The sequence below is a fragment of the Hemicordylus capensis genome, chromosome 3 (genome assembly GCF_027244095.1).
Source record: "Hemicordylus capensis ecotype Gifberg chromosome 3, rHemCap1.1.pri, whole genome shotgun sequence".
Taxonomy (NCBI): domain Eukaryota; kingdom Metazoa; phylum Chordata; class Lepidosauria; order Squamata; family Cordylidae; genus Hemicordylus; species Hemicordylus capensis.
This window is the reverse complement of record NC_069659.1, coordinates 192,794,707-192,807,932: the sequence shown is the minus strand read 5'-3', so window position 1 is coordinate 192,807,932 and position 13,226 is coordinate 192,794,707. Positions and strand designations below refer to the sequence as shown.

Sequence of the window (13,226 nt, the reverse complement as noted above, 5' to 3'; positions counted from 1 at the left end):
CATCAGAACATAGGAAGCTACTCCCTATTGAGTCAGACCGTAAAGCCTTATACAAATATGAATACGATGAATATTTATACACCACTTTTCAACAAAAAAGTCCCCAAAGCAATTTACACAGATATAAATAGATAAATAAAATCATAGAACAGCAATGTCTACTTTTGAGTTGCAGTGGCAGTGGCTCTCCAGAACTTCAAGCAGTATTTTGATTCACCACCACCCCACCCTGCAATCTCAGATTGCAGGGGAGGGAGTTGTATCACTCACTACCTCCTCTTGGTGGACTAAACCCTTCTTGGTCTGGCCCCTCACTGGAGCACCCAGAACCCACCTCGGCACTGTTCATCTCATTACTGATCTCTGCATCCTTAAATACCTCTATTTCACTACACAAATGCCTCACACTTCTTCCTCCATCCTTTACTGATAAACTTACTTGCCGACCCTCCTTCTGCTGTTTCCCTGAGCCTAGCTTCTATATGCACTGGGGCAATGATGGACTGGTTTTAGATCACCTTTTGCCAGTTCTGCTTGCCATGTAACCCATTATCACGGTATCTTCCCTGGCAGGTGAATGAGGTTCAGCAGACTGCTCAGTACCACACATCCCACCTCTACATCTTCTCACTCTTTCCACCTGGAACCAAGCTTCAGTTCTACCCCCTTTCTGGGCTGTATCCCATTAAGAGAACTGGGAAGACCAGAGATGAGTTGTGTATCCACTGATGCCAGCCTAACTGAAGCTGACATGTTGCTGCTGTTGTGCTTTTATTCTGCCGGCAAAAATCCCTGCTTCTGTGAGGTCAGATGCTTTTGAATGATTTACTTGTTCCAAATACTAGGTCTGACATTGTGGGAGGGGCAGGTTGCATCTTCCTGAACTCAGAGCTATGCAGAGCTATGCAGTTCCCCAGACTATTTTACAGATGCTATCATCTTTCAAGGTCAATTGTGCTTGTAAGGGGAAGCAAAAGAGAAGTATCCAAAGAGAAAATGGGGGTGTTCTCCTCCATTCCAAATGGCTTTAAATGGGCATGGGTTAGAAACCACCCCACCATGGAAAGCCCATTCATTTCTGGGGTGGTTTCCTCCCACTTGTCTTAACCTGGGAATGGAACAGAAACCACTCCACCATAGGCAGTCTGTTCATTTTTGGAGTAGTTAGCCACCTAATGGCACAGCGGGGAAATGCTTGACTAATAAGCAGAAGGTTGCCAGTTTGCAACCTGGTACTATATCAGGCAGCAATGATATAGGAAGATGCTGAAAGGCATCATCTCATACTGCATGGGAGGAGGCAATGGTAAACCCCTCCTGTATTCTACACCAAAGACAACCACAGGGCTTTGTGGGCGCCAGGAGTTGAAATCGACTTGATGGCACACTTTACCTCTACGTTTCTACCTTTGCCTGGAGTAGTTTTCTACCTTTTCAACTTTGCAAGACCTTTTTGGTAGTTATGGCAGGACAGTGCTCATGCTGTTCAGCTTAACAGTTGTCATATAGCTACTGTACTGACCAGCACATTCATGAGCCTTCATGTGTCAGTTTTTGCACTCGGTCACAATGAGTCAAGGTTGTACTGGAATTGACCTCTGACCCAAGTAGTTGAGCTGGGGTGCTTGCAGTGTCATTGTAAAGTTGATCAGGCAAAGGCTTTCAGAGTCAAATTCCTTTTGAAACCAAATCATATTAGAAGATGGACAGGTTAAAAAGAAACTACCAGCTAACAAGTATCTCCTTCAAGTCTCTTCAAAGCTATGCCTACAATCTGCATATATACTGCACTGTGCCCAGAGCAAGTAACTGACACTTTTTCATTTGCTTTTGCAGCTTTTATGAGAATTGATAGTAATCTCCAGAGAAACAATATGATTTGTAATAAAAAGGTTACCTGTATTAAATAAAAATAATATCTACATAGGAAATGTTGTTAGTGCTTCAAATCCAGTTAAAGATATTACCATCTACAAAAATGTAATTTTTTGCAGCTGTCTAATGCATTTTGGAGGAAGTAATATCTTTATAACGTAAGCCTGTATTATTTATAAAGAAAGCAATAACTGATTTCTAGAATTTCTTATATTAATAAATGTATTTGCATATGTTTATATCAGAATTAGTGGATTTTCTTTCTCTCAGAATACAAACATTGCACAGGCAGGGAGAAAGCAAGAAAGCCCAGAACAACTTTATGGACTGTTAGTGAAAACAAAACAAACACACTTCCGGCTGTTCTTTGGGCTGTATGACACAAGACATTCAGAGTCCTTCAATCCAGCAGTACGATGTGTGGGATGAATGGGTGCAAAACATCCAGACTTGATGACTGAAGGGGGACCAGGCTCATTTCACTTATCAGACAAAAAAGCTCCTGGCCCTTCTTCAATGATGCTGAAAACTCTGGATTCTCACAGACCTGTATATAATATTATGTATATTCCTATATATAATAGAAATATATTTTAAAACATGTTTCTGAGCCAGGGGAATGCGTGTATGTGTATATATGTATGTATGTATGTATGTATGAGAGAAAGGATCTGCATGTGTGGGGATTGTGTGACGTTATTTGCATAGGAGCGAGAAAGGGTGCGCCATAAATGTTTTGTTTTTCACCATGTTCTTATAGTTCTTCTGCAGCAAAGACATAGGGGAGGGAAGAGCAAAAGTAGGATGGGGGTTGGAAGGCTATCTTCACTTTTTGTCCTAGGGCCCACTCCAGTCTTGCTGTACTCATGAATTTTGGAACAGCGAGATAGGCAGACTTAGCTTGTGCTAGAAATTGTTAGGCAACATGCACAATTGTTACAGCTTTTTCAAGAAAGTTGAATGAGTGCATGTGAGAAAGAAAAGAAACATTCCAATAGTGAAGAGAAAACATTTGAACAATGGCTAGGAAGGAGGACAGCATGGGAATTCTGTGCAGATCATTTAACAATTTAAAATATTTATGCGCTACCTTCCCACTGTGAGAATCTAATATGCTAATAATTCTGTCCAGACCTCTTTGATGAGATGCAGAATGTCCCATGTTCTTGGCATCTCTAGCTAAAAGGATCTCAGACAGGGAAAAGCCTCCACTTGTGGTTTTGGAGAAGTACTGCCAGTCAGAGAAGAAAATACAGGGCTAGATGGACTAATGTTCAGATTCAACAAAAGCAGCTTTATATGAAAATAGAATTCAGACAAAGAGTACCAGATCATGGACATGCTGTGGACCTTTCCATAAGATTTTCTATAGCAAATTGCAAATAGCTGTCCATCTAGTTCTTGGACAAAAAATATAATTCAAATATAATACAGCCTCTGAGCACCCTATAAAGTCCACAGCATAGGTGAACCTGTAGGTGAACCTGCCTAAAAATCCTCCACCCCATCCTCATTTTCTGACAGAATCAGCAAGGGAGACCAAGACAAGGTCAATATAGAACATTTTATATGGCTTAAAAATACAAGATTTGATCAGCCCATTCAGAATAATGTCTGTAGGCACACATGCATGAAACTCGTTAGCTTACCTGCAAGGAGCGGAGGATCTGGCTGAAGGGTTCTATGCGGACCAGGTAGGAGGCTACAATAATTGCTGAAGAGTAGTGAGTGCAGTAATGGCACTGGGCTGACAGGTTGCCTGCAAATATGCAACAGTTAGTTATTTTATGGAAATAAGACTTGCAAATTCTAAGAACCCTCCTGAAGTGTTGTAACAGTTCACTTTCTCACCACATAATATGCTCTTGCAAACCAGTTATGAATATACTTTATCCTTATTATCTGTTCTCATGGCTGGTGTGTATTGAATGAGTATTATTGAGTGTGTATTAAATGTGTATTGAATGAGTGTATTGAATGAGCAGGGGTGTGTATGGAACTGCCTGGTCCAGTCCGAGTCCAAATCTCTGCTCTGCAGAGACCCTGGGAGTGGAAATGGAGTCCTATAAGGCCCCTTTAAGGGCTAACAGGAGGATGGAAGAAGGCAGGGGAGGGGCTAAGAGGTGTGGCGGCTGGCCCTGAGAACATAATAATGGGCTTGAAGCCAGTGATGAGGAAGCCAGTGGAGATGGAGGATAGCTGCCTGTATAGGCTCCCAGGGAGGAACAAGGCATTCCCTCTCCTTGACAGTTGGAGGTGCTTAGAACCCACTCTCCATCCTTCTGAGGCCTGTATGCCCAGGGTTTGTGAGGCTTCTGCAGAGGAAATACCACAATGGATAATTACATTGCAGCAGGAGGAGAAGGATCATGTGGTCGGGGTGAGGGGAAGAATGCCACAAGTATGAGGATAGGGACAGTGGCTAACCACACTACCTCAGGGACTAGTGGGGCTTGGACCAGGTGAGTTGAGTTGAAAAATGTCAGAGGAGGTGGTCTTACCAGTGCAGTAAGTACCACTTTTCAACAAAAGGTTATCAGTAGTTTACATAGTAATATTCTTCTAACGTTCTTCTAACATTTTCACTAGAGTCTTATATGCGGTCTTCTTGAGTCTTGCAGGACAGGTCAGCAGATGGAGAGCTGGAAACGACATGTGTGAGCCTTGTGAGGTGTGGATTGAGTAGCTCTGGGAAGAGCACCTGAGGTTCCGCTCTGGGAAGAGCATCTGAGCCGCTCTGGGAAGAGCTCTGGGAAGAGCATCTGAGGTATCCTGGCATTTCCAGGATAGGGCTGAGAGAGGGAGAAGCCACTGCCAATCTGTGTAGACAATACTGAGCTAAATGGAACAGGCATTTGTAGGTGCTAAGGGAATCATTCATGATGTAAATATTCCTTTCCCTTGTCCTCTTGTTTATTTATGTATTCATTGTTGGAAGTTAAAGGACTTTGCGCTATCTCTTGTCTCAGACAGTGGAGGACAGACTAGTGAGTCAGAGGGCTAGAGGGTCAAGACATTGGTTACCCCTTCTCCACTGCTCTGACACTATCCCTTTGGATATGTAGATTGCTAATCTCAGGGATTAACTTCCTTCCTCTCTCTCTTCCCTACCTGTCCTTCTACCTTGCAACATGGCAAGCCTCTCTCCCTGAACCATGTGTGCAGAGAAGATGCAGAATCCATCTGCATCCAGCTAGACAGATAGATTAGAGATCATAACTCCTCATTTTCCTATCTAGAATGGAGTTCCTTAATAAATGCCTTATATATTGATTGGAAACTATGAATTGGCTCCAAGTTACTTTACTCTCAGCATACACGCACGCCTAACTAAATTCCGCTGTGTTGTGCCTCTGTGCACTCTGCTATAATGAGAAAGGGATTCTCTCACCACAGAGAATTTCCAACATTCATTTTATTAAGAAAGGTCAGCATTGTTGCACAGTTGCTGAGGGCCAGAGTCACAGACCATCTCTGTGACCATTGCCTTCATGTGGTAGAGTGAATCTCTGAGCCCACTCAGGTAGGTGGGGGCCCATGGAAGACAATTTGTTGAGGGTTCTCTGAAATCTGAAGTCATTCCTGATGATTTATAGCCAGCCATATCAGCATAGCTCTCAGGGTGACCAACAACAATTAAATAAAACAACTGCAGCAATGGAGAAAGTCTACCTAGGCTAGCAGGTCCTCAGACATGGCCTTAGATCATGGCAGGGTACTGGCTCTGGTTCCCCTGCTGAGGAGGGTTCTGGAGATGCAGTCATCCAGGGTCTGGATTGAAGGGTCTATCCACCCTTCTCATTCCCTCAGCAGCCTGCCTTCTCCTTTAAGTGTGTGTATATCTCCATTCCGGATCCAGGGGCATGAAACACATACCTTCACTCTTCTCTACTTCTTTGTAACGCTGGATGAATTTCTCTTTTCTCTCTGTTGTCTGTGCCCCCATGGGCTTTGAGAGGTCACGAAAACTACTAGGATTGGTCAGATCCAGTGTCTGGAAGAGACACAAAATGATATTACTCATACAGGCAAACTTTATAGGGTGGGAACTAATGGGCATAGAAAAGCAAATGGAAAATGAAAATGGCTTTACCAATGCGACAGCACAATTATCAAAGAATGGGTGACTCAGCAGAGATGCTCACCTGGGAGTGATAATCGGCAAGAACCCATGGGAAAACTGGATACTGCATGAGATCATTGTAGGTACGCCCAGCCAGAGTGTTCAGGTACATGAGATAGTCAAAGTTGCTGATCTCTCTCCTCTGCCATATCATGAAAACAAGGATTACTAACTCATCTATAAAAACAGGTATCCATCCCAGGTACAGCATGAATGTACCACTAAATTCAAAGAGAATAGCAGGATTCCTCCCAAGAAGAAACTTCTCAGATGACTTATCCACATCCCTGACATTAATGACAGGTGTCAGAAATGACAGAAACACTTAGTTTCTAAAGATGGTTGAATCGTGGAAAAAATGCCAGCCTGGCAGACTTTACACATGTTTCTGAATCTCTCACACTGATAAGCTGGATGGAAAAGAACTTAGTTCCACATTCTAGTAAATAAGGAAGAATGGTAATTCATCAGAACATATGAAAAGTGGACTGGATCAGGCCAAGCAACCATCAAGTCCAGGATCCTACTTTCAACATTTGCCAACAAGATGCCTCTGGGAAGGCCATTAACAGGGCAATAAGGCAACAGAAATCCTCTCTTGTTGATCCCCACCATTCAACACAGACGTTCTTTTTATCTATTATGGTAATAGCAGATTAGATCTCCCCCCGCCCCCATGAATATGTCTAATTTTTAAAACAACCATCTGAGCTACTGACCATCACCACATCCTGTGGACATGAATTCTGCATATATGCATTTTGTCTGCCAATCAATTTCACTGAGTGACCCAAGTTCTGTTATGATGAGGAAGGGTGAATGGGAGAGGTAGATTCTCTTCCTCTAAACAGTTCATAGTTTGATAAACCATTGCCACACCCTTAGTTGTCGTAAAAAAAAAAAAATTCCCATGAAAGCACAAAAGAACAATCTTGTTCAAGTGCTCTTCCTAAGGCTGCTTTTCCCATAGATACTTGAACTGCTTGAAAATTCCCAAGCTGCCCAACGAAATCATGTTGGCCTGCACTGTGTGTGTTCAAGCTTTTAATTAACCAATTACTTGTCAATTGTAATGGACAGAAATTATCTCCAGGTGAGTGGGCACTGCTGTGGGAACAAAATCATCTGCCAAGAGCACTGCAAATGCAGGGCTAGCTAAGACAACCACATGTATCACACTCTCTTTTCATACAAAGCTGCCTTATAGTCAGACCACTGAGTCAGACCACGGCTCAGTGCTGTCTATTCCAAACAGGCAGCATGCCTCCAAGGTCTCAGAAAAAGGTCTTTCCCAGTGCTGCTGAGATGCCAGAAATTGAACTCAAGACTTTCTGCATACCATTGGACTATGGATGGATTCTCCCCAATCTAGTGTTTTATAGCACTGGATCAGAGCAAACAAATGTTGTATTAGATTCCTGTCAGAGAGACAGTTTGTATGCCTCTCATAGGTGGTGAACAGCTGCATTAGCTGTATCATCTATTAGATACTTACAATAATACTAAACATTATTTGCAGAACTAAACATTATGCCTAGTTGTGCTTTTATTCATCCAGTCCATCAATGATTTAGTGTAGAAGGTAAGGCTGATGGAATAGCCTCATTTCTCAGCCTCTCCCCTCAGGTTTCTGTGCCCCACTATGACATAGCATTATAGTGGCAAGGTTATGTCTTGACGACAGCATTTGAGACTGCAGGTGGAAGCTCACATGATTGGATGCTTCTTCATATCGAAAAGAAAAAAGATCCCCAGCACCTAGAAACCTAGCATGAAAGGGAGTAGTCTAGAATTCATTTCCCTGACATTCTCTTTCTCTGTGTGTAGGGAATTTTTGTGTGTGAAGGAGCTTGCAGAGAAAGCTTTCTCCTACAGTGATATAGAACAGACATGAATTTACCACTTCATTGAGGCCATATAATTCAGAGATGTTTGCTTCATGCTTTGCCCATTCCTATGCCCCACAAAACAAGCTGACCTTCACTCCCACCTGGGGAACATTATATTTATTGGTTTTATTTCTTTAACAGCAATTTGTATCTCTTACCTGCCACTTCATGAGCATGGTCTTCTCCCCTCCTGTACTATTCCTAAAAAACACAAAGAGTATCCTTGAAGTCCGTCTTGTGACGACAGATTATGGACAGCTGTGTATATTCGTGTTTATACATCTATATTTCTAAATTCAGGTTCTATTTTTCCACCATCAGTTCCCCAAATGATTACAGTGCTGCAGTGCTTTTGAATCCTAAAATTAGAAGTATTTATTAAACATTCCTTAATGTTTCTGGCCTTCACATTTATTCCCTGTGACACTGCTTTCTCATATGAATCTTCTCTAAATAGAACTACTTCAAAGCCAGCCACTACTTTCTAAGCCATAACCATCATTGCTTCCCCAACTATCCAGAAAAGCAGACTTCCTGCCAGAGGTTGGAAGATAATCAGAAATGATGGAGCTCAATTTTGCTCAAGCTTAAAAACAAAACAAAATCCCAAAGCACCCAATACTCACCCTTCCCAAATAAATTCTAGCAAAATAAAATAAAAATATATAAAAATAAAAGTAGCAGTTTGCAGCAGAATACAATATTTAAGCTGAACATGAAGCTGCCATCTAACATTGGCAGGCTGTTGGTCCGTTTAACCAAGCAAGGTTTACTCTGATGAAGTAAATCAGTTCATTACTTCCATGAAGTAATTGAAGGGCAGTATAGAAATCAAATTAATCATCAGCATCAGCATCATCAACAAGGACAGTGCCAGGTGCTGCAGTCACTGGACATCTGGTGGCAAGTGGGCAACAGGACTCAGGATCTTCAGTTGAGCAACCAGGGCTGGAGACTGCAGGGTTACTGGAAGAAACGTCGCTTAACCCGAAAAAATATATGAAAAATGCCAACAATGAAATAATGACCTGCTATTACAAGTCTAGTCCAACTAGAAGAGGTTATTTAAAAAGAATGTACCAAATTTGGAAAGAGAAGCATCCAGATACAGAAATAACAGAACAAAGGCTAGCAGACCAGAGAAGATTCATAATAAGAAATAAAGTATTCACAGGAGTTGAGCTGGAAGAACTGCAAAGAGCAACACAAGCTCAAGATATGGAAGAAGAATTACCACCAACTGAAGAAGTTACTCAGGCGCAGGTGGAGGAGGTGTTGGAAATAGAGGATGCCACTGTTGCTGAACTGTTTCAAAATCAAAACCAGGCAACCTCCCCTTTGCCTTCACCTCAAAAACCTGAATGCCATTTAACAGAAAAGCAACAAGAACTAAAGCAAAAAATAACTGAGCACATGAACTAAACAACCACCAGGGTTCGACTTCCAGCTCTAAAAACAGTTGCCAAAAAACAACTTGCTCAGGCATTAAAAAATGTAAATGCTGTACTTGCAGAAATAACAACCGAGAATTTGCAAGAAACAAACCAACTAATGTACAGTGCAGCAACAATAACAACACAAGAGCTCGGATATAAGATCAGTGGACCTGTAAAAAAAGAAAGTAGTACATCACCTAAATGGAAGTTTAGATTAGAAAATAAAATCTCCAGGCTTAGATCAGATGCTAGTAAATTGAAAGATATGAAAGACAAGTAGCTGACAAATGAAAACACCAAACAGTATCTGATCCAAAAATATCACCTAGATTCAAGGAAAATTAGAGAAGTCCTGGAAATAATAAAGCAGCAAATAACAGCAGTGTCAAAGAAGATTAGCAGATACGAAGCCAGAATTACACAACACAGGCAGAATCTCCAGTTCCAGAGGAATCAGAGACGTTTCTACCAAAGCATAGAAGGAGAAACTGCAAGAAACGTAGAAATGCCAATTAAAGAAGGAACAGTGCAATTCTGGGGGAAATTATGGGACAATCCAATAGATTATAATAAAAAAGCTGGCTGGATGAAAGAGGTCGATAAATGTAACCAACAAATGCAAAATCTAATAATAGCACCAGAATTAATAAGTGAAAGAGCAAAGAAAATTAAAAATTGGACTGCACCAGGTGACGATGAACTGGATAGCTTTTGGCTTAAACATCTAACAAGCCTTCATAAACAACTATCAAAAGAGTTCAATCACATTTTGCAAGGAGGTGATATTGAACAATGGCTAACAAACTGGGAAAACTCATCTCATAATGAAAGACCCAACAAAAGGTGCTGAAAGGAAATTGCCCAAACACAGAGGCACAAAAGACCAGATGCTGATTGACAAAATGATTTTAGAAAGTTGCAAGAGAAGAAAAACAAATCTAAGTGTTGCATGGATTGACTACAAGAAAGCCTTCGACTCATTGCCTCACACATGGATACTAAAATGTTTAGAAACAACTGGTGTCAGCAAAAACATTCAGATATTTATTTTAAAAAGCAATGAGCATGTGGAGTACACAGTTAACAATCAATGGCGAGACACTTGGACAGGTTAGAATTAGAAGAGGCATTTTCCAAGGGGACTCTCTATCCCCTCTGTTGTTTGTAATTGCCATGACCCCACTTTCACAAATACTGAACAAAACAGGCCTTGGATACCAAACATCTAAAACATCAAGTCAACTCAACCATCTGCTGTACATCAATGATCTGAAATTGTATGGAAAGTCCCAGTCAGAAATCAAATCACTGCTAAACACTGTCCGTATATTCAGAAGTGATATAGCAATGGAGTTTGGACTAGACAAGTGTGCTGTATTAAAAATGAACAGAGGAAAAATAACAAAAACAGAAGGAATAGAACTGCCCAATGGAAGCAAGATCAAGAACCTGGAAGAGAAAGAACATTACAAATACTTGGGCATTCTCCAGGCTGATAACATTGCACACACTGAAGTTAAAAGAAAAATTGGAAGTGAATACATCAGGAGACTTAGAAAAATCCTCAAGTCCAAACTCAATGGTGGGAACACCATAAACACCGGGGCTATACCTGTTATCAGATACACTGCAGGAATCATAGACTGGAGCCAGGCAGAGCTAAAGACGCTGGATCGTAAGACCAGGAAAATAATGACCATCAATCATGCTCTGCACCCCCGCAGTGATGTAGATAGGCTATACCTCCCTCGCAGCTCAGGTGGAAGAGGAATGCTGCAAGTCCATCAAACAGGAGAGGAGGAGAAAAGAGGCCTTGAAGAATATATCAAAGACAGTGAAGAAGATGCACTTAAAATGGTCAATAACACGAAACTATTCAACACCGATGAAACGAAGCAGGCCTACAAGAAAGAACAAGTGAAGAAGCGAGCAGAAAAATGGTAAAATAAGCCACTGCATGGTCAGTATTTGCACAATATAAGTGGAAAATCAGACATCACCAAGACCTGGCAATGCCTTAAGAATGGCAACCTGAAGAAAGAAATAGAGGGTTTAATACTGGCTGCACAAGAACAGGCACTAAGAACAAATGCAATAAGAGCCAAAGTAAAAAAAATCAACCACAAACAGCAAGTGTCGCCTTTGTAAAGAAGCAGATGAAACCGTGGACCACCTAAGCAGCTGTTGTAAAAAGATTGCACAGACTGACTACAAACAAAGGCATGACAAGGTAGCAGGGATGATACACTGGAACATCGGCAAAAAATACAAGCTACCTGTAGCCAAAAATTGGTGGGACCATAAAATTGAAAAAGTTGAAGAAAATGAAGATGTAAAAATATTATGGGACTTCCGATTACAAACAGACAAACATCTGCCACACAATACACCAGATAGAACTGTAGTTGAGAAGAAAGAAAAACAAGTTAAAATAATCGACATAGCAATACCAGGGAATAGCAGAATAGAAGAAAAAGAAATAGAAAAAAAAATCACAAAATACAAAGGTCTACAAATTGAAATTGAAAGGCTGTGGCAGAAAAAGACCAAAATAATCCCAGTGGTAACTGGCGCCCTGGGTGCAGTTCCAAAAGACCTTGAAGAGCACCTCAACACCATAGGGGCCACAGAAATCACCATCAGCCAATTACAAAAAGCAACTTTACTGGGAACAGCCTATATTCTGCGACGATATCTATAACAACAGCAATAACATTGACAATAAAATTCAGCCATCCCAGGTCCTTGGGAAGGACTCGGTGTCTGGATAAAACAAACCAGTCAATAACACCTATCCAACTGTGTAAATAAATAATAATAATAAATCACACCCTTGGAGTGGTTTTCCAAGGTCTCAGATGTAAACTTTCCTACCTCTGCTGCCTGGGATCCTTTTTTAGTTTAAGATCAAGATGCTGAGAACTGGCATTTTATGAATACAACCTGTTTACCATTGCCTCCTCCCACACAGAATGAGATGATGCCGTTCAGCATCTTCATTTATCGCTGCTGCCTGATATAGGGGTTTCCAATAGTCTGGGAAACAGGGTTCTAATTCAAACCAAGCCACGGGCTGGTTCCAATAGTTTAGAATCCAAACTGGTAGAACCAGTTCAAATTCGGTACTAATTGGTACTGAACCAGAAAACCCGGTTTTGTGCACATTCCTACTGTATGTTGCTCATTAATAGATTTTTATCTTAAGGTTGACCAGGGAATTTCATGGCTCAAGAATTTGAACCGGGGTTTTCCCTGGAGTCAGATGTTCTGTCCACTACACTGACTTTCTGCAACTGAATGGACCGCGTCTCACGATCAGTGAGACCCGGTTTGGGGCAGTGAGCGGGAAAAGCGGGCTAAATCCGCTCTCCCCACTCATGAGCAGGCAGGGAGCCCTGGGCGGCCAGATCGGCCGCCTACACGATGGCTGGCTCCATGACGGAGCCGGTGGGGGGAGTGGGGGTTGCACGGCCCCTGCAAGCCCCAGTATGCCCTGTGCGAGCGCGCAGGGCATACTAGGGAGACCCCTGGAGCCGGGAGGCGGCTTTTTGCCTCCCGGCCGGGGGGGCTACTCACAATCCTAAAAAGCAGGTTTGCTGGAGTGCTTGCTCCACAAACCTGCTTTTTAGCAGGGGTTCTTGAGCAGGTTACCCGCTCAAGAACCACCAGGCTCAGCTGCGAGCCCGGCGGTTCTTACGGTCAACAAAAATCGGGCTAGCCTCTTCTAGCCCGATTTTTGTTGATCGTGAGAATCGCCCCAATTTTAAAATGCATAGAGCCCTTTCTCACAATCCATGAGAAACGCTTGAAGGGGTGAGGGGAGGAAACCTTGAAAAGCTTTCCTCCCCCCACAGACAATCCTCTCCTCGTTGCTGGGTGGGTGAATCAGCCACCTAGACACTT

General features: G+C 42.1%; 1 protein-coding gene across 1 annotated transcript in view; it reads right to left on the bottom strand.

Annotated features, from left to right (window-relative positions):
- LOC128350960 (WD repeat- and FYVE domain-containing protein 4-like) overlaps nt 1-13,226 on the bottom strand; it is a 286,030-nt gene that overhangs the window by 54,422 nt on the left and 218,382 nt on the right. The window contains exons 37-40 of the mRNA XM_053309906.1: nt 8,046-8,088; nt 6,021-6,140; nt 5,752-5,869; nt 3,525-3,634 (exon numbers count right to left, since the gene is read on the bottom strand). Of these exons, the coding sequence (XP_053165881.1) occupies nt 3,525-3,634; nt 5,752-5,869; nt 6,021-6,140; nt 8,046-8,088 (391 nt within the window). The remainder of the gene's footprint in view (nt 1-3,524; nt 3,635-5,751; nt 5,870-6,020; nt 6,141-8,045; nt 8,089-13,226) is intronic.